Source organism: Sceloporus occidentalis, unplaced genomic scaffold, assembly GCF_023333645.1.
Source record: "Sceloporus occidentalis isolate IW3139 unplaced genomic scaffold, rSceOcc1.0.p SCAF_17, whole genome shotgun sequence".
Classification (NCBI taxonomy): domain Eukaryota; kingdom Metazoa; phylum Chordata; class Lepidosauria; order Squamata; family Phrynosomatidae; genus Sceloporus; species Sceloporus occidentalis.
Genome location: NW_028316997.1, coordinates 7,747,926 through 7,768,943, shown reverse-complemented (window position 1 = coordinate 7,768,943; position 21,018 = coordinate 7,747,926). Strand labels below are relative to the sequence as shown.

Genomic DNA, 21,018 nt, shown 5'->3' with positions numbered 1-21,018 from the left:
ATTAAGACATAAGGCATAGGCATCTGATGTGTGTTGTTTAACTGCTACATAAAGAATGTATGTAAATATGTGTCTTTAGTTGAAATGGCAAAATGCACGAAACGTTTCATTAAATCCCCCTTAGGTTGTCATTTTTTTCTTGCACTCTACAGAGCAGAATACCATTCCTTCAATCGGCATGAACTTTTGGCCAATCAGACACTTGCTGCAACAGGAGCATAGGAAACACTCTTGAGTAGCATGCCAATGGTATCCATTATAACTCACACGTTGAACCTCTGGATCAATGGCATTATGACAGCCTTGGCAAGACTAAGGAAAGAAAGGAAACACGTTTGATAATTTTACAGAATATGAAGTCCGACACATGACTGAAGAATGTATTAAGGTAAATCTTCAACTTCAGTAGAGATGAATTAAATCAACTTTGTGCTTCTTTCACACTCTAGGAACTTTTAAGTAAACAATTACATGCAATATTTTATAGCAAATATTAAAAAATAAATACTTACCATTATATATATATATATATATATATATATATATATATATATATATACACACACACACACACACACCATTACATAAGTTATGGTGGGTAAAAGGTGATGGAAACCCTTCCACTTAAATTTAAGGGGTAGTAGAAGTACTACTTCTACTACCCCTTAAATTTAAGTGGAAGGGTTTCCATCACCTTTTACCCACCATAACTTATGTAATGGTATTTCTTAGCTACCCCAAGCCTCAACTTTTAAGCCAGTATCACAACCTCATGCTGACGAGTCCCATGAAGGACGAAACAGCTGTCCATGAGTGGTGATCTGGCTATTTTACCTCTTCCCGAGTTTTGTCTAAAGGCTGTCTTGTACAGCGGGCAATTACTTTCAAGGGATCCATGTATAAAGTGGATATAGAGCCAAAGGTGATAATTGTTAACCTTATTTGCATGCGCCTACCCAGAATCCTTTGTGGTTGTGAAAACACCATGAGATTTCTGAGGGAAAAACAAGCCTTCTGGCTTGTCTGGTGTCTGTAGATGAGTGTTTAATAATACTTCTACTACCCTATATATATATATTTTTTTTTTTTATTATTTTTTTTTTAAATACACATATGAATAATCCTGATATCCCGCAAAATCCACTATTAATCAAGGAGAAGGTTATACGCCCAAGGCCAGATGGAGCAGCTTTCAGCCCTGGAACAATTATACATGAAGGTTCTGGATTTCCTGACTTTATCAAGCTCCTTTCCCGCCTTTTTTGTCTGCTGTCTGTCTCTTGCAGTCATTTTTCCTTTTGTTCTACCCTTCCATTTCTGCTTGGCAATTTATTTTTCCCCAACTCTTTTTTCATCTCACTTGCTGTCATATTTTCCAAATTCGTTGGAATCTGCCCTTTACATTTTTCATCCTTTTTCCAACATCTAATGTGCCCCTCCACACACAGTATATATGCATATATAAAGATATAAAGCAAATTGTGTCCATTAAAAACAAAAAGGCATCCCTTAAGGACAATTGACGTGCATGGCATGTTGTCATGGAGTTACAGGAGCTTAGCAAAGCAATTAAATATTGCTTCTTCTTCTCCCAACCAGTGTTTCTGTAATGCCTCGATAACGAGGCATTCAGCAACACCAACAACTGCTGCGGCGGCTTAGGAGGAGATCAACAATTGTTGTGCATAGTCTGCTGTTAATTCCAGCTCTGTATACTCCCTCTCTGTTAAGTTTATGTCCTTGTGCCCCACCACACACTGGGCAGGGGAAAAGGGTGGACCTTCGTAGGTTTTTTTTTAAATTTTTCTTTTTTTTCTAATTTTTGTACTTAAATATTTTCTTTTTTGTTACGTTTGCTGTATGAGGGAGTGGGATTTGGAGATTTACATGCCACCATGCTGGTGAACCCACATTGCAACTCACAAACAAGTAGTGCTTTAATGAATCTGTGACCTGCTTCCCTGTTCAACTCATACATGTGAGCACATATGTGAGTAGCCAGTTAGTGAATATGCAAGTTTGTCCTGCTGCATTTAATGCCAATACGCAAGAACTCGTAGTTTAGGGAATATACCTATTTGTGTTTATTCTTTCAATCACTGTCTTTTTATATTCATGTTACAAGTATTTAAGACTCCCAACTTCCTAGTTTGCCATTTCAACCCAAGAACAGATGTCTTAGATCCCAAAAGTTAATGCCGCTACAGTTTTTTTTTCTACATTGACCCCATAAAAAGTTATGGACAATTATGTCTAGGTCCATTTGCTATATTCATAACATGCAGATCACTGGAAATCATGGAAATCACTTGTGTCTTCATGAATGCTACAAAGGGCCACCCAAAGTTTTTTAACCAATAACCTGCTTAAATATCTATGACTGATAAACTGTATTAACATTAGCTCCCTGTACGAGAAGTGATGCCTATATGAGAAGCATGTCAGTAAATGAAATGCTTATGCTGCTTACCTCTGGTGTTGTCCTTGACCTGACCAAGGACAGTGCCCTCTGCCTCACCCCTTCATAGTTACCATCCTCACTACAGAGCGCTGAAATACGCTGTCATATCCCAAAGCTCCTTGTATTAAAGGTGTGCAGTCTATGGATGCTCAATCCTTTACAGAGTAAATGAGCAGCAATACACTGGGGAGGGGTGCTGATTACTTAAGATGCAGTAATCAGTCCCCCATATTTTTTGCGGCAGGGGGGCTGCCACTCAGCTAGATCTGACTTGCATCAGATGTTTATATCTATAAAGAAAGTATTGCGATTTATTACTTACTAAAGCAGATGTTTCTAGGTTTGTTGAGGTTTCAACTCAAGGGCCTTCATAATGCATCGTTTAGTTGGTGAGGTCGTCACAAAAATGTCATTGATTTAACTGCTTTTTTGGGGTTAGTCCTTCATAATACAACTTTGGTGACTAAACCAAATGTATTTACACACTATGGAAAACATGCACTGTCAAATAAAATAAAATAAAAAAAAAACACACCAAAGTATTTTTTTTTAGGAAGAAAAATTGGTATGGCCATGTTGATCCAAGAGAACATTACTGTTGGGGAAAATTGACACCTTTTATTAGGTCAAAAATATGTACAGCTTCAGGACCTCAGATGTCTCTTTTTCAGATGGAATGCAATTGCCATGCACTACTGTAATTCAAGTAAATCAAACAATCATACTGTATATGAGAACATATTGTTAGGATTAAGCAGTCTTACCGCAGCGTGGTTCTTCACATAACATGGTTTACAGACAGGCTTGTCATTCACCATCACATATATTTCTCCTGCAAGAACGCAGTCACAATCAAAGCAGCAAAAATGCTTCAAATGCCAATTCTGGCCTTCTGCTTGAGTGTATTCATTACTGAAGATCAGCTGAAATGATATAGAACAGTTTAGGTTAGGGATAAGGATATTCAACATTTCAAACCACATTCACTAAGGAAACTGCAAGTACTTTATAATACACTAGGGGTCGCTAAAACCTTACACTGAGTCACCATGCACTTTTAATGACTATTAGAAATGCCCTTTTTAGTTCACTGTGCATACATATGAAGCACAATTATGTAAAGGCAGCTTGTAACAAACTCAAGTCACTTTTGGAGAGCAATTACATGAACATAAAGCCAAACGTGTAATGCAAAGTTATCATATATGCACTCAATTTTAAAGGCTTTATTCCACTTTGACAATATTAAAAATTGTATTCTGCATAGCCTTATTCCTGTTCCATACATATTTAAACTGTCACTGTATTAGCATACAGCCACTTCTACTAAATGGCTGTTCCACTTACCTAGCACCCTCTCAGTGTGGTAAAATGCCCTTACGTTACTTACTAAGCCTCTGATCCCCTAGTTTTAGGTTATGATCTCTTGTTGTAACATTTCTCCTGCTTTAAAAAGAAACCAACAAAAAAAAAAACCTCCCTTTTGTACTTATTTCCACATTTAGAGTATTCTCTCATCTTTTCTCCTCCAAGTTATACATGTTGAGTCATTAATAGATAATGCTATACAAAAATCAAGTATACAAATATTTTCTTTTTGCTATAAAAAAAAATAAAAAAAATCTATATTTAGAAATTAGGTAAGGGTTAACCTTTCCACAGTTTTTTTTGATCTGTAACAAATCCAAATGAATAACAAATACAAGCATCCAACAAAACAAACAATAAAACATGCGTAGGAGAAGTTCTATAAACAGGCCAAACAATTAGGAACTTCCAAAAAAGAAAAAAAAAGGGGGGGGGTTTAAAACCGACTACACATTAATATGTTCCCTTAGTAAAACATTGATTTGTGCTGTGTAGAGCGGAAGAGAGTCTGCCAGTATTAACGTTAATTTAGGTGGTTTTGTAGTATTTGATGACATAAGGGCAAAGTGAAGATGATTAAGCTGCAGGAAGGACAGCCCTCAATGCATACAGAAGATCTATGTACAAAGCTGGATACGTGCAAGGTAGATAATTTTAAACGTTGGTAAGTACACAGTTTTGTATTTACATTTTTAATGCTGTTTGAATCACTTAAGTATATATTTCATAGTTATCTTTCTGTACGTTGAATATCTTGTATAACAATCCCTTAATGCTAAACATTTGCTGGGCTTAAGTAGGAATATAGGATGACATGGTCTAGGAGCATGTGCTCCAGGGAATATATGTTTCCCTGCAGAATACATATTTTAGGAAAAACACATGCATCCCCTTAGCATTAATACACTGGTGACATAAGGACATAAAATATAAAACAAAAAATGTAGTGACATTTCCCCCCCACACTTTTCTATAAACTAAAAATGTACTTTATATTTTTCTTTTCAACAAGGAAAGCACACGCAGTTAGAAATAAAAAAAAAACAAAAACACACATTCTGTTGTTCTTGTCCCCAGAATTTCTGGCACTCACCAGCACTCATCACTTTGCCGTGCATAGGATATGGGTTCAAATGTTAACATATAGCCGTTTGAAAGACTGCGTGGTCATGAGGGCTGAACCACTAAGACTACAACTCAACGGTTTCCCTATACTTCACTTCAAATAGGCAAGGAGGCTGCCAAACCTCGACACGTCTAATTTTGCCAAAAACAGACACAGTGATTTCTGTATACCGAGGTAACATACAGTACCTTTACATGCACCAGTGCAAGAACATTTTATATGAGCACCTATAACAATCAATTCACCCAAACAGAATAATAAAATCTATGTAGTTTTTAATAATATTTTTTATTTAAAATTTGTACTTTACCTCATCACAACCGGCACAACGCGGCTTTTCGCTATCACAATAATGCCTGCCGCAGTAAAGCTTTCCATTTTTCCAGAAATAGATCATGTCAACCAGAAGCTCACTGCATACGTAGCAGACAAAACACGAAGGATGCCAAAGTTTATCGTACCCGGCGCGTTCTGCGTATACCGCTGGATCACCTTCTCGCATATTCTCTTTGCACTTGAAGCAGTACTACAAAAGAAAAAGAAAAGAGAGCTTCATAATTGTACATATCTGCATACTACGATGTGATTTCAAAAGTTAGAAACTTGAACTAAGCCCATGCAGATATTTGACTTAAGATGGGTTTCAATGGAAAATTTAATTTTGAAACATTGGATCAAACAAATAATAGTACGGATGTATGCATGTAGTTTGGTAACAATAAACATGTTGAAACAGATTAAATAACTAGTGTAACATAAGAATGTCGCGTAAAAGACCGATAATGAGGAGCCAGGGTTAAAACCGACATAAAACTACTCATACCATGGCTTTTTTTTTTCAGAGCTTCTTAAATGCCTCTGAATTCCCTTGCTACGCAACAATAAAATGCTAATTACCAAGCCAATTGTAACCGAGGTCATGGTGCATACTTCGCCCTCTCAATCTTTTAACCCTTTTCCTCCGTTACAAAAATCCCATTGTCCAAGCATAGGAACGCCTCTCATGGAAAAACAGCCTCATTCATGGCTGCTGCTTACAACACTAAAAATATTCCCATAACTGGAGATGTGCTTCTGATTCAGTATTTTGAGTAATGATGAGTGCTTAATGAGACGTTAGCTTCAGTTCCAATTACAACTGCATTCTCAATCAGGAAGAGAATAAATAAAACGTAGAACGTTTTGAAGGTGCAGTTGTTGGCCACCAAAAGAGCTCAATATGGTTACAGGAATACGACTCCACAATATTTTCTCTTTAAAACTGCCGCAGCGTTTAACAATGGTGTATACTAAAGTACATCCTTCACCGTTCAATTATAAAATCAGAGCTGCACAGTGTCAGGGCCACAAACAGGCCATGACTTCTGCACACCCTTGTCTGAAAACAAGTAGTTTAAAAAGGAACGGTCTAGTGTCCCAGGCAGCTTCCTAAACAAAGAATGCAAATTCTATGCATCTATTAAACCTGTAGGGGGAGGAAAAAAAGAAAAGAAAAAAAAAATTACAAAAGGCTACAGGCAGCAAGGTATGGGTTTAGCCAAACAAATCCACTGAATCCCAAGTGGCTGAGGGCCACGTTAAAGGACAGGGCCCCTTTTTACATAATGTGGCAGTTCATCTTCCTCAATTTTAGTTTTGTTGTACTCTTTGTAAGAAGCACCGTGGGAGCTATACTGTACCCACAATAGGGGGTCTTTATTAGTAACCCCTTATTCAATTATTTCAGTCGGTTGTATCCTATCTATTTATGAACAGCAAGCAATACACATCATGAGTAAGACCCATAAAAAAAAGATAAAGACAGAATACAAAAAAATTCACCGACTCCACTTTTCTTTAATATAAGATTACACATTTGAAAACATATTAAATATTTATTTTGAAATTGGCACAGAAGTATACCTAGGTTTAATCTTCATGGTTTAGCCTGGCTTATATAGACTACACTACCGTTCAAATGTTTGGGGTCACTTAGAAATGTCCTTGTTTTTTTTGAAGGAAAGCTAATTATGTGCAGTATAATAACATGAAATGGATTAGAAAAACTTTGTAGACATTGTTAATGTGGTAAACGACTATTGTGGCTGCAAAGGGCAAACGCATTATCTTTATAGGTGCACAGAGGCCATTTATCAGCAACCATCACTCCTGTGTTCCAACGACCCGTTGTATTCGCTAATCCAAGTTTAAAAGGCTAATAAATAATAAGAAAGCCCTTTTGCAATTATGATAGGACAGCTAGAAATTTCTATGGAAACAGCTAAGTGACCCCAAACATTTGAATGGTATTTTAAGAAATAAGCTATATTTACCATATTTGTGGATTTCATACATGTTATGTCAACTTTTATAAGGGTTTTCTCCCCTATTAGCAATGGACTGGTTACATAGGAAATTGTTTTAGTTTAGCTAAATGAGGAAAAATAGGGCCATTTTAGTTGTGTAATGCATGTTAATACAGGGTTACTTTGGCAATAATGCAAAACCAAACACAACTCACAGTAATGTGCAGTGTATGTGTGTATTACAGAGCCCCACAGTAGTAAAATTCACAGTACACCAACATCTACACCCATAGTACCACACACACCCAGGCACCCACACAAAACATACCCAAAGACATATGTTCACACACTAAAATACCCCACACAAGCTAACCGACCCACATATACACAATAACATACCCCAGCTAACACACCCAGACACACACAATTTAACCTGCGAAGTCTCGGCGCCTCTTTAATGCAGATTGGTCCATTGAGCTGCTGACAAATGCGACATAGCATGACCCTGCTCAACCCTGCTTCCTCCAAGAAATTAGGGAGATAAAGAGGGAAATCTTTATCTCTACTCTTGGAGCATGCCCCAGTCTATCTTGGGGGACCCCGATCTCCAGTACTTAGTGTCACCTATTCATGGTCCAATGCATTTACAGATTTGGCTCATAACCTTATAGGTCTCTTCTTGAAATTTAATGGAAGGACTAAGGATACATAAATATCAAATACTAATAGCCAGTGGCGACTCTAGAAACAATATATAGGGGGGGCACACAAGATACCACAGTCAAACTGGGGGGGCATTAATAATTTCCACCATTAAATCATACCACTGAAAAAACACATATATATATATATATATTGCCAAAAGTAATGTGCTATGGAATGATACTTTTGTTACTGGACAATACAATACTTGATCATTCAACATGGGAAGCCTGAAGCCACAATTTAGTACGACTAATCCTTGAAATCCTTTAAACAACACAATACCTTAACTTTTGCACTAAATGATTTCAGGGCCTAATATTAGACCCCGCTGCCGATATATATATAAATATTAGATCCTGCTGCTGATATATATATATATTAGCCCCTGCTGCCCATATATATTAATATTAGCTCCAGTTGCCGATATATATATTAATATTAGTCCCTGCTGCCGATAGCAGGTATAGATCAACAGATTAACACACAAACCCAGCTTTGCATGTATAGATCAATTGAAATTCACTTGTGATCTCAGCACTGAAGGTATATATCAAATAAACAGAATCAGACATACAAATCCTGTATTTGCAGGTATACAATAATAATATATGAAACGTAGCATTGCAGGTATAGATCAAATAAATACATGGAAACAGCATTGCAGGTATTAATCAACTGAACAAGACATACAAACCCTGTATTTGCAGGTATACATAAATAATGTATGGAAACATAGCATACCAGATATGGATCTACAACACAGAAACACAGAAACCCAGCTTTGTAGGTGCTGATCAATTGGAATTAACATAAAAACATGGCATTAAAGGTATATTTAAAACCCCCTAAATTACAGGGATAGATCACAGGTTGCACACCCCAAAGCCAGCCCTGGCGTCCACACTGCCCACATAGAACCTGGCCAGCACCCAGATTACACACATAAGATTTGGCATCTTTGTCCCATATACACCCGGCCTGTGCCATCTCGGTCCCCAAGGCTCAAACATCCTGCTAGTGCCATCTTTGCCCTTCCACAATTATACATCTATGATACACACAAACACATTAACTCATGCTCTCCCTCATTCAGACAATTCATCCACATATTAACTCATGCTCTCCCTCATTCGGACAATTCATCCATTTTGAGAAACTACGCCCCTTGGAGCTTCAAATGAGGGGCTACATGTATTTCTAGGACAAAAGTTGAGTGAACAAATAATGATGGAATATGTCGCTTTGGCTAGAAAATATGTTTTTTCTAACCATAGCGACATGTTCATTTGTGTCTTGCGCACACCAGGTTTGTACTAAAAACACATACAGCCCCTCATTTGATGCGCCAAGGGGTGTAGTTCTTGCAAATTTGTGCCATAATTTAACTTCCTACGTGAGCAGTAATGCCACGTCAAGGCTTCAACCCTAATTACTGATCATTCACACGCCTTTCATATCTCCATTCACTCGCAGAAGCACATACCATACTTTACATACATTCACTCACAGAAGCACACACCATTCTTTCCCCTTACAATCCCAAAGAAAAGATGGTAAAGGGAGAAAAAAAAAAATCACTTTTACAGCAAAAATAAGTTTTGCAGTAAAAATGCAAGGCGCTCCAGGGATGAATTGGTTACTCACGTACCGCACAGGCTAAATGGCTGATTTTAATAATATTTGCAGTTCATCAGGATTTCAAAAATTGCCTCCCTCTACCGTTGACTAAATTTAACCCCATGATCAAAGGGATCATGGGATTAAAAATTAGTATCGGCCATTTTTAAAAAGGGAATGTGACTTTTTATAGCTATATGATCACTGTGGTAACATTGGCTACCACAGTGATCATTTAGCTAGAATACTTAAACTTTATTTGTTTTTTTTAAATTAAACTACTTTATGCTTAAATAATTTCATTTGGGGGTCTCTAGGCAATTTTGATCTTTTTTTATCTGCCTTTAGAGACCCCCAAATCATTTTTTTTTACTTTTTTTTACATTTTTATTTTTTTAACTTAAGATTTTTTTATTCTTTTACAAGCTATATACCATTGGAAAGGTGAGGTAATTACCTTTCCAACGGTATATGTTGGGGTCTGTAGCTGCTTAGATGCCTGAGATACAGGCATCTAAGCAGCATGCCCCCATACCGCTTTAACTGACAATTGCCAGTTATTAATAAAGTTGCGCGGTGACGTCATCGCGTCATTGCGCGTGCCGTCACCGACCGGATCGGGTGGCCCCGGTGATGCCCTTCAGTGTGAGGGGCAGATCGCCGGGGCAGGTGGTGATGGGGGTCCACAGACCTCCATCAAGGTAAGATACTGCTAGCGACGGCACCATGCCGTCGTTAGCAGTCAAGGGGACTGTCCTGGGTGGCTCCAAAATCGGCGGGGGGGCAACAGGGGGGGCAAGGAATATCCTTGGGGGGGCAATTGCCCCCCCCTTGCCCCCCTGTAGCGACGCCACTGCTAATAGCTAAAACAGATGGCATTCCAGGGGATCTGCTGCTGTCACATCTTTATAGGTTAATTGGAAATACCTACATATATCTTGTATGTTTGTTTTTTTTGCTAATGTAATTGTTTTGAAGAAATTTAATTTAAAAAGTGGAAACTGAGATAGGTGGCAGCCGGTAACAACATCGTGTAATTAATTTTCTGTCCTAAAGCATTAAAGGTTTATAACAGTAAAATAAGGACTTCTGTTCAAGAAGATTCCGTGCACTAGAAGGTATTTATCTGAACCACATAATATATGTTATTGCCAACACAGAATATCCGTTTTCCATAATATGTTTAAAGTAAAAGTAACTTACATAATTGGATGGCTTTTGAGCCGCAGTCTTGTTCTCACTAGCTCTTACGGTTGTTAAAGTGGTCCTGTCTCCGTTGTTAGGACTACTTTTTGCACCAGCTTGTGTCTCCACTTCTTTGGGCAACTTAACATCTCCCACACCAAGGACTTCATTTTTGTATTTCTTTACAAACTGCTCCATCTGCTTAACCTCATTTGGAGACAATTCATGACATTTGGAAGGATCTTGATCGTGAGCAGGAAGTTGCTTAGCCAACTGTTTCTTCCTGTACTGGGCACCTTCTGATCCAGCCACAGGTTGTTTCTCTTTTGGAATCATTTCCATGTAACGCCGGGCCTAAAAAACCCAAAGGATATAGATTAAAAGAAAAAAAATATATATATATAAAAACTTAGAAAAAAGGCTAATGCCACATACAAGCTACACAAACCAATTGTATGAATTAAAGGAAACATAATGAGACAAAGCATGCCTCTCTTTTTTTAGGCTTCCAGATTCTCATTATTTGGTTTGGGCCATTTGAATTAGAAACATTTAATCTGAAAATGACAAATCCAGAATCTGTGAAAAAAAAGTAATGTTTGAAGCATAATACTGTATTCCGTAATGTAGTTTAGCATTTCATTTTACTCCAATACACTTCCATTATTTACAGATCAGGAGGCTGCCATTGTTGTCAGTAATGTGCTATTTGGACGACTTTCCCAGTTCAAACACCATACCGAAAAGATTATTTATAGTAATGCCAACGAAGTCCGGTTTTTACAATGTAACCTTTTCCTCCAAAGACTTTCATTAGTCAAAGTTCATTAGACTGGGTGATTGAGACCAAGCCATTCTAATGTTTACCACAAGGCAGTATGATAAGATATTAATAATAATATTATCTGACACCAGTGATTTATCTGACACCTTTAAGAGAGTGCTCCTAATCTCAGCTCATTACCTGTATAAAAAACACCTGGGAGCCAGACATCTTGCTGATTGATAGGGGATCAAATATGTATTTCAAATGCAAATCAACTTATTTGAAATGTGTTATTCTGTCTCTCACTGTTCAAATAAACCTACCATTAAAATTATAGACTGATCATGTCTCAGTGGGCAAACGTACAAAATCAGCAGTGGATCAAATCATTTGTTCCTTCACTAATATATATATATATATATATATATATATATATATATATATATATATATATATACACATATACACACATTTTGGTCGATGCTATGCTTCCAACTTTGTGGGAACCCCTTGGGGAAGGTTAGTTGCTATTCCAGCCTGACTGTGACCCAGTGCACAAAGCCACGTCCATAAAGACATGGTTGGAGGAGTTTGGTGTGGAAGAACTTGACTGGTCCGCACAGAACCCTGTCCTCAACCCCATTGAACACTTTTGGGATGAACTAAAGCTGAGATTGCGAGCCTCACAAATGCTCTACTGGATGAATGGGCAAAAATTCCCCACAGAAACACTCCAAAATCTTGTACCTTCCCAGAAGCTGTTATAGCTGCAGTGTGTGTGTGTGTGGGGGGGTTAACAACTACATATTGTCCATGTAGTGTATCAGGCGTATACAAAACTAAAAGATGAAGAGCTCAGATATACATATGTAAAACTGATTAAGCATTAATAGGAAAGTGCATGCAAGTCCTGCATTTACACACTGCATGCCGGGAAAGACTTAGACAGTTGGAAAATCTTACCAGCATCTGGTTTTGCACCGGTGGAGCCCATTCATAAGTTACTGTGTTGATTGACACATCTTTCTTTGCTGCAACGGGATTGGTAAGAATCATCACATTCCTTTTATAAGTGGGAATTCCATCAGTTTTCAGTTTCGCTATTAATGTAGTATATTTTGTGTCCTCAAAAAGCTTTCCCACTTTTCGGTCATCTTCGTTATTAGAAACAACATCATGCTCTTCTTGGCCACATTTGCAGTTCCTGCATACTTTCCTACAGAGTTGAGTAACAATTTAAAAAAGTATTAGCATTTATTTATATTGGTCAATGTGCATTTGTCTCTCTTTGCAGGTCAACAGTGTGGGAAGGCAGTTGTTAACCACCCAGCAGACTGTAGTTCCCAACCACGAGAATGAAAGGAGGCTGTAGATACACTAACTGAACTAAGGGCATGAGGTTAACAGGAAAAGTACAGAACAAGAAATTAACATGGTACAATGCAACAATTGTGCTGCACAAGTTGTTGGTAATAATAATTATGTGACAAAAAAAATCCCCACAATAGACACCCAAGTTATCATTAAACTTGTTACAGCCAACTCTGGATGATAGCCAAAAATGTAATACCACCTCTTCATTACCCTACCTTACTACAACGGTTTTCACTAATAGACATACTGTCTATGTTCTAAAACATGAATTAAAATTAGATAAGAAAAATAAACAAGGCATCCATAATGTTGACAAGTTAAAGGCATTGCCTGAGTTTGTGTGTGTGTTGGGTGGCTGGAGTCCATTTAAACAAGCTTGCTGCCTTGCCATCCATTACTAGGTTCATCAATGACTAGCTTTTTGCCACAGGGTAACAACTGACGTTTATCCCTTATGTCATTCAGAACAATACTCCCTGCTCTACCTTTTCATCTTTCTTCTTATGCAGCATCATAAGCACACCGTAAGCCCTGTCTACAAAATTAGTAATGCTTTCAGGAGCATGAAAACTCAGACCATTGAGCAATAGTTCATTTGGGTATCACTGTCATGGAGATGGGCATCTTCTATAAGGGAATATACGCAAATCTGTAGCTTTGTGATTGAGTTAAGCTTGCCTTCAATAACCGTGGAAATGTCTGCCATATATTCCAAAATTTATGAACCACTAATTAAGAAAATGTAACAAAGTTTTTTTTTATAATTTCAAACAATGGATCAAGGCATCATATGAAACTGTATCAAAATAGATCAAATGTGAGTCTTTAGGTTTTCTCTCTAAACACAGAACACAGGCCGCACAATAAAACATAAAACTTTCATTTGGCTGTGCATATAAAGCCCATAGAACTTACAGAAACATATGTACTCATTTTAAAAATAAAAACATGAGATTTACACAATTTTAAATTCCTTCGCTAGAACAAAAAGCCCAGATACAATAACACTTTTCTTTTTGGATTTACAGGTTGCTGTGGGATGGAATAAACAAAACAAGCAGAATGAAGTTTTCTCACATTAGTAAAGCATTCAGTATGGTTCATATCCAGTGAGACATTTTTAATACTGACCTCCAGAAGTGCAGTTCAAATCCTTCACATTTATCTTTGCATTTTAAACATGGTGCTCCAGAGCCTTCCTCATGACCTAAAGTTATCTGTCAAGAGAAGAAAAATATATTGGTTATATTGAGAGAAAGGTTTCAAAATATTTTCTTGTTTCTATGCTTACTAAGCACGATACTTGCTGTGATTGTTACTAGTGAAGTCAGTATATCTAATGTGCGAAATATACCATATCACTTTCAAACATGCAAGTGGTTTATTGTACCTAGAAATAAACAAATGAAGACAAAGCCAAAGTTATGCACCTGGATGAAGACAACTAAGGTCCAAAATAAGCAGGCACCAAACGAGCGCATAGGATTGCTTTTGTCAACAGTATTGTCAGAAAACACAATAGCAATACTGGATAGTAGTGGGTGAAACATATAACTATGGTAGGAAGAGCAGTTCTGGAACACTCCAGTAATAAAGCACAGATTGCAAGGAAAGTGTTCATCATATTAGGACACCTTTGTGATTGGGTGGGTTAGATGCAGAGGATGACCTGGTCCACCTGCTGATCTTGCCTGTCCAGCCACGTGGATATCAGCTTGCTGAGCTGTTCAGGGGAAATCAGAAGATCTCCCCAGGAGTGGGACAGTGGGGAATGTTTGGCAGGACAGTGAAAACTGGCGCTGTCCAATGTAACAGTTTGGAGGTATGCTAATGAGAAACTTTAACAGGTAAGCACATGTTTCTTCATAGCGGTCTAGAATTTGAACCCTCTTGCAAAATACCTTTAAACATAACCATTATTTTTCTTACATTATATTGGTATATAAACACCAAATTCACCTCTGTCATTAATCAGCAATTAAGCAGACTCTATGTTGCATATACTGTATAAAATCCCAAAAATTATAGAACATAAATCAGATCTTTCCTTCTGGTTGAAAATATTGCTCATATTTCTGGCGCATAAATGATTCAGTCGTGAATGAAAAGTCCAAAGTATAGTCTGCATTGAAGCCTCTCCCTCTGTTTAAACAGAATTTCTGTTGGGAATTACTCATTTGCTACTAGCAAAACTGTAACACTGTTTGATATCACTATTTTAAAAAGTCTTCCAACTGAGCTCCACTTTGAAAAGCAAGAAACATAAAACACTGTCATATCAGCCGCCCTATATTTTATAATTCATGTTCAAATGAAACATGAAATTGAGCACTCTTATTTTTAATACACATGGAATTAAGCTTCTAGTGGCAATGAGGTGGATATGGTGTCTAATAAACTCCTTTATTACCGATTTAGTCTCTCTTAAGCCCAGTTCATGTTGTAGGTATAACAGGAGATAGCTTCCATTCTGTACCCCCAACTCCAGCACACACACGGGGTAACGAAAGGAGTAGAGGGGAGAAGTCTCAATTCTGAAAGTTTACGTATTCTGATGTTTAGACATTTATGGGACTAGACGCAGACAACACCAACAGTAGACTAGTCTGTTCAATAAAGGTGTGCATAGACACATACAGAAAGAAAGAAAATTAAATAAGAGGAGCATTTTGATTAGTAAACTAAAGGAACTGGGGAAATAAAAGGAGCTAAATAATAAATACAGAACATGGATACTATATATATATGTATAATGAATCTGTGTGTTTGTAAAAAGTACCGGTAATACTTTTTAAGACCAACGCTACAATCAAGTATATGCTTGTCCAAAAGAAAATTAGCAATTTGCAAAAACAGGCATCATAATTCAGTTCCAAAAAAGGAGGCAAACGAGCTTTAACTGGAATCTACATAGTAATTTCCAGTCCTTAAATAAATTAATGAGGCGCGGCAGTTACATGTTCACATCTTATCTCAAAGCCAGTAATACAGAACTGTTTCTCCACTCGTCACCAAGCCACCCTCATAAACACGTCTTATGGCCTTTTGCTATATCAGGCCTTTGTTAACTTCTTAAAAGACATAGAAAAGGATGTAAGTAAAGCTGTGTAAATCGTAAATTTTAAAATGTGAAGTTTTATTCACAACCATAATTTAAACGGAACACTTAAGAAATGTGCAGTAATAGTTATTGCCCTAAAATAGGGAATTTTATGGCTAACCAATATAATCAACAAAGCTATTGTTTTTGCTGATGTAAGACTCAGAACTTAAGCACTCCTTGATCTTGTCTTGGATTTGGGATTGCCTTAAGCTGGTCTAATGCTTGTAAATTTTGCAGTCCTTTAACTGGTTATCAACTGCAGTAAAGATGAAATGTTCAATTAAAAACGGTATAATAGTTTTAAAGAAAGATTCCATGGATGTGATAGTGCTATTAATTCCCCTTAGACATTGACCATCTAGACTGAGGTGCTAGACTCCAATCTTTCCCTTTTTTGTATCCCACCCAAGTTACCAACTTTTATTTGAAAATAAAAAATTCTGAAGTTTGCCAGCTCTGTCACGTAAAAACAATGTAGGGTTCTAGCCACGCAACAGTCCAATATGCTGAATCCTCAAAGAAAGGCTCTCGTTTTATTGGAGAAAAATTTCAGAGGTATTTGGAATAATGTTGTAATTTACAGTTCAAATGTATTAAAACATTCTGAGCTCCTACAAAAGAGGGACATCAGGGAAGGGAAAAGGCATTTGGGTCACCAGAAGATATGCCTTGTAAACCATAGCACTTTATGCTGTAGAACAAATACAATTAGAAGGAAAGTGATGTGAATAAGTAAGCCACCAGTAGACAAGCAAAAAAGGTCTTATTCACATTTTGTTTACACATACCTCAACATCTTGATCTTGTGGTCTAAGTCACACACAGAGGTGCACGTCAAGGCCATCAACTTACTGTTAAGGTAAATATATTCTGGTTTGCTTAGTATGGGGATCTTATATTTTTACCTTTAGTTGCAATATAAAGAGCTGCCCATGTGTACCGCCACACCACCTTAGAAAATGAGCTGCCAAAGTGTATGGTCACACTGCCTTCAAAGCAATACCCAAAACATTTGTTTCAGTAGTCCTGTCACTGTAAGCTAGCCATTCAGAAAGCCCATGTCTTAAACATTTTTTTAAAGGATTTATGTAACCCGATACGTAAACCTGGAGTTGTGCCTGGAACAATGAGTCTGTGATCCTCATTCTGTTTGGTCTGCAATAACTACTTGAGAGATAATGTGTCTGTTGGCTTGTGAGTCTTTATGGCTTCCCTTATTGGCGAAGTCCAAAAACGTTAATGGAGAAATACTTAAATCCTGAAGGAAATCTTCATATTTCCATTTACGGACAAAGACGGCAAGATGAATCCATGAGTTTTATAGCGGTAGTAAGTGGATTATGTATTAGATGCATCCTAAAAAGCTAGTCTCCACTTTCCCTTACAAGTTATTTACTACAGGTATTAGAAAGTGAAAACTTTCAAAGTAAATATGGATGCAGCTTAGGGTCATATGTGTTTGCCAAGTTCATTATATTTGGCACAGGGAGAACAGGGAACTAAAACAAGTTGGAAGATATGAGCGGAGGGCCAATTCTACAGAATCTCCCCCATGAATTTGCTAGGGAGACGCCACGTAACTTTAAAAAGGACCTCTCAGCTATCATATGCATGAAAGTGCATCCAATGGCGGTGTCCTTCTAGAAGGGTAATGTATTTTATTTACACAGTCTGATTTATAAACATTTCCATTTGTTTCTAAACAAACTATTGTGACTTTTAGAGCTGTGGAATACAGTGCTAAACTCACACCCAGCAAACATTATGAACTCTTAGAAATGACTGAGGTCCGGGGAAGAAATAAGGCCAAAGCAGTCACTCATTGGGGCACTGGAACAGTCACATGAAAAGTTACATTATTTTAAATACAAACCAGTAAGTGCCCAGCTTGGCAGTTTTTTTTTTTTTGTATAAGTTAAATATTTTTAAAGGTTAACCCCCGAAGGTGCACAGGCAAGTTTTAACCATTTCTTTTAGTGAAAAAATGTTTTGTTGCTAGGGAAGCCTAAAGTGTAGACTCCAAAGTTTCTATCATCAGGTCATCAAACAGGAACCAGTGTTCTGCGTGGGTCTTTTTCTATAAGATAAATACAGAGAGATACAGAGATACAAAGATAGATAGATAGATAGATAGATAGATAGATAGAGAAGAGTTTGAGGTGACATATGCAAACTCCGTAGAGATAATTACAAACTTTTCTGTGTGAGAAGTCACAGAATATGGTGCTCACTTCCATGTGTACAAACAGTATTTACATGGGTAATTATAGAGTCAACATAGTCTGTAGTGCAGCATAACAGAGTACAAAGTATACAAAGGCACAGGCCATTTAGGTGTATGCAAGCAACAGCTTACAATCTAATGATTCATATATATTCAGTGGCGTCGCTACAGGGGGGCAATTGCCCCCCCTAGGTTAATCCTTGCCCCCCCTGTTGCCCCCCTGCTGAATTTGGAATAAAGTCGCAATGCGACTTTAAATCCCGTCTTTTTTTTTTTAAATTATTATTATTATTTTTTATGCGGAGGAGAGGGGGCGGCCCGCGTAAGATCGGCAGCCAGGGCAACCTGTCACTTCTGTACTGCATAGAGGAAGCGGAACCTAGCAGAGTTCATGTGACATCACATGACTCTGCTCTAGTCCTGCTTCCTCTGTGCAGTACCAGAGAACGCAGAGGGAGGCCGCGCCCTCTGCTGAAGTCTGTGAGCGGCATCGAGGAGCTGCAGTGCAGGTAAGGGGATGGGGAGGGTGTTTGAATGAGTATGCATGATTGAGGGAATTAATCTGTGAATGAATGAGTATATGAATGAATGAGTGTATGTGTGATAGCATGGATGTGTAAGTGCTGGAACCTAGACATGATGGGACTGTGATTGCTGTTAGAAATCACACTCCTATCATGCCAAGTCAGCCAGTACATGCTGAAACCTACCTAGCTGCCCCCCTTGTGTATTGATGCTGCCAGCAGTATGGGGTCTACACATCACTTACAGCCACCCTGTACCAGCATGTACTGGCTGACCTGGCATGATAGGAGTGTGATTGCTAACAGCAATCACAGGTAAGCACAGTCCCATCATGCCTAGGTACCAGCATTTACTGGTTGCCTGGGTATGATAGGAGTGTGATTGCTGTGTGGGCAGTGTGGACGCCAGGGCTGGCTTTGGGGTGTGCAACCTGTGATCTATGCCTGTAATTTAGGGGGTTTTAAATATACCTTTTAATGACGTGTTTTTATGTGAATTCCAATTGATCTATACCTGCAAAGCTGGGTTTTTGCGTTATTCTGTAGATCCATATCTATATATTTCCATACATCATTTATGTATACCTGCAAATACAGTGTTTATATGTCTTATTCAGTTGATTAATACCTGCAGTGCTGTTTCCATGTATTTATTTGATCTATACCTGCAATGCTACATTTCATTTACTATTGTATACCTGCAAATACAGGATTTGTATGTCTGATTCTGTTTATTTGATATATACCTTCAGTGCTGAGATCACAAGTGAATTTCAGTTGATCTATACATGCAAAGCTTGGTTTGTGTGTTGATCTATACCTGCTATTGGCAACTGGGGCTAATATTAATATATATGGGCAGCAGGGGCATCAATACACAAGGGGCAAAAACACTAAGGGGGGTATAAACGACAATGCAGTGTGAAAAATCCATCCTGATGTAGACGTCTGTGACGTAGATTGTCTCCTGCTGTTTGTGGGTTTTTGGTTATCAGTGTAGCAGAGCCTGTCCTCGGGTGTGTTTGTATAGGTGTTGGTGTGGCAGAGCCTGTCCTGGTGTGTGTGTTCAGTTGTCAGTGTGGCAGAGCCTGTCCTAGGGTGTGTGTTTGGGTGTCAGTGTGTCAGAGCCTGTCCTGGTGTGTGTGTGTGTGTGTGTGTGTTTGGATGTGGGTGTGGCAGAGCCTGTCCTGATGTGTTTGGTTGTCGGTGTGGCAGAGCCTGTCCTGGTGTGTGGGTCTGGGTGTTGGTGTGACAGAGCCTGTGTTGGTGTGTGTGTTTGGTCATCTGTTTCCTGGCACTTAACTTACAGTAGGAATTATTTAATGTATATTTATCCAGAGATAAAATGCCCTCCTGAAGTTGTAGTGACTTCAGGGGACAAAACGTTCAAGGCTCTGAAATCATTTAGTGGAAAAGTTATTTATTGTGTCATAATATTTATTTCAAGGATTAGTCGCACTCAATTGTGGCTTCAGGCTTCCCATGTTGAATGATCAAGTATTATTTTAGCCCAATAACAAAAGTATAATTCCATAGCACATTACTTTTGGAAATTATGAATGCCCCCCCAGTTTGACTGTGGAATCCTGTGTGCCCCCCCTATATATTGTTTCTAGAGTCGCCACTGTAACATATTTAACTTATATGTACAAATGGCAACGCTGGGAAAGCAATCATATTTCCTTAGGGGCATACCAGAGGATGGATGTTAGAAGGTAAAGAGTAATTGGGGAGGAAAACTTTATTCTGATAGCGATCAGTAAAAAAGTGAAATGGTGCGAAGGAACTTTCATTAGAAAGGGAAGGCAGGAAATGTGTCATGGCCAGAGGACTCGATCTGACATCGCAAAGGCTGCGCCCCTCTCGCTTCATTCACTTCTCTGTGTAAAGGTGAATCTCATATGAAAGCACTCACCTTCTTCACTTTGCTTTCCAGATCCATCTGCTTGCGGTGTTGTCTGTCTCCGCCGGCAGCTGTAACGGATCCTGTGACCGGCGACGTACTACAAGGAAGAGGTGTCCGGAGCTTTAAGTATCTGCACTCAAATTTCCGCTGTCCTGCGGCTCAACACTGATACTGAACAAAAGAAACGTCTCAACCAATCACGGTCTGCGCAGTAGTGAGCCCATCCAATGGAATGCAGGAGGAGAAACCCCGCCCCCGGTAGAAGGCTGCAGCGAAGGTGTGCGGTGTAAGGGTCAGCCCCACTTACAGATAGATAGGTAACGAGTGAGTGGCGTGCGGTGTAAGGGTCAGCCCCACTTACAGATAGGTAACGA

At 38.4% G+C, this 21,018-nt stretch overlaps 1 protein-coding gene across 1 annotated transcript; it reads right to left on the bottom strand.

Moving 5' to 3' along the window:
• Positions 1-120: 120 nt before the first annotated feature.
• Positions 121-20,680, bottom strand: LOC149302795 (testin). The gene is made up of 7 exons (XM_089482136.1): positions 20,654-20,680; positions 14,019-14,104; positions 12,477-12,729; positions 10,766-11,101; positions 5,266-5,481; positions 3,226-3,384; positions 121-312 (listed from the first exon to the last, which is right to left on the bottom strand). The coding sequence occupies exons 1-7, from the start codon at positions 20,678-20,680 to the stop codon at positions 121-123; spliced, it is 1,269 nt and encodes a 422-aa protein (XP_089338262.1).
• Between the last annotated feature and the right edge of the window lie 338 nt (positions 20,681-21,018).

Excerpts from the sequence above, each read along its gene's own strand:
- LOC149302795 (XM_089482136.1), bottom strand. The coding sequence starts at position 20,680 with ATGGATCTGGAAAGCAAAGTGAAGAAG. Across the intron at positions 12,730-14,018 it reads TTTGAACTGCACTTCTGGAG|GAAAGTATGCAGGAACTGCA; the intron begins GTCAGTATTAAA and ends TCAACTCTGTAG. Across the intron at positions 5,482-10,765 it reads CTCAAAAGCCATCCAATTAT|TACTGCTTCAAGTGCAAAGA; the intron begins GTAAGTTACTTT and ends TTTCTTTTGTAG.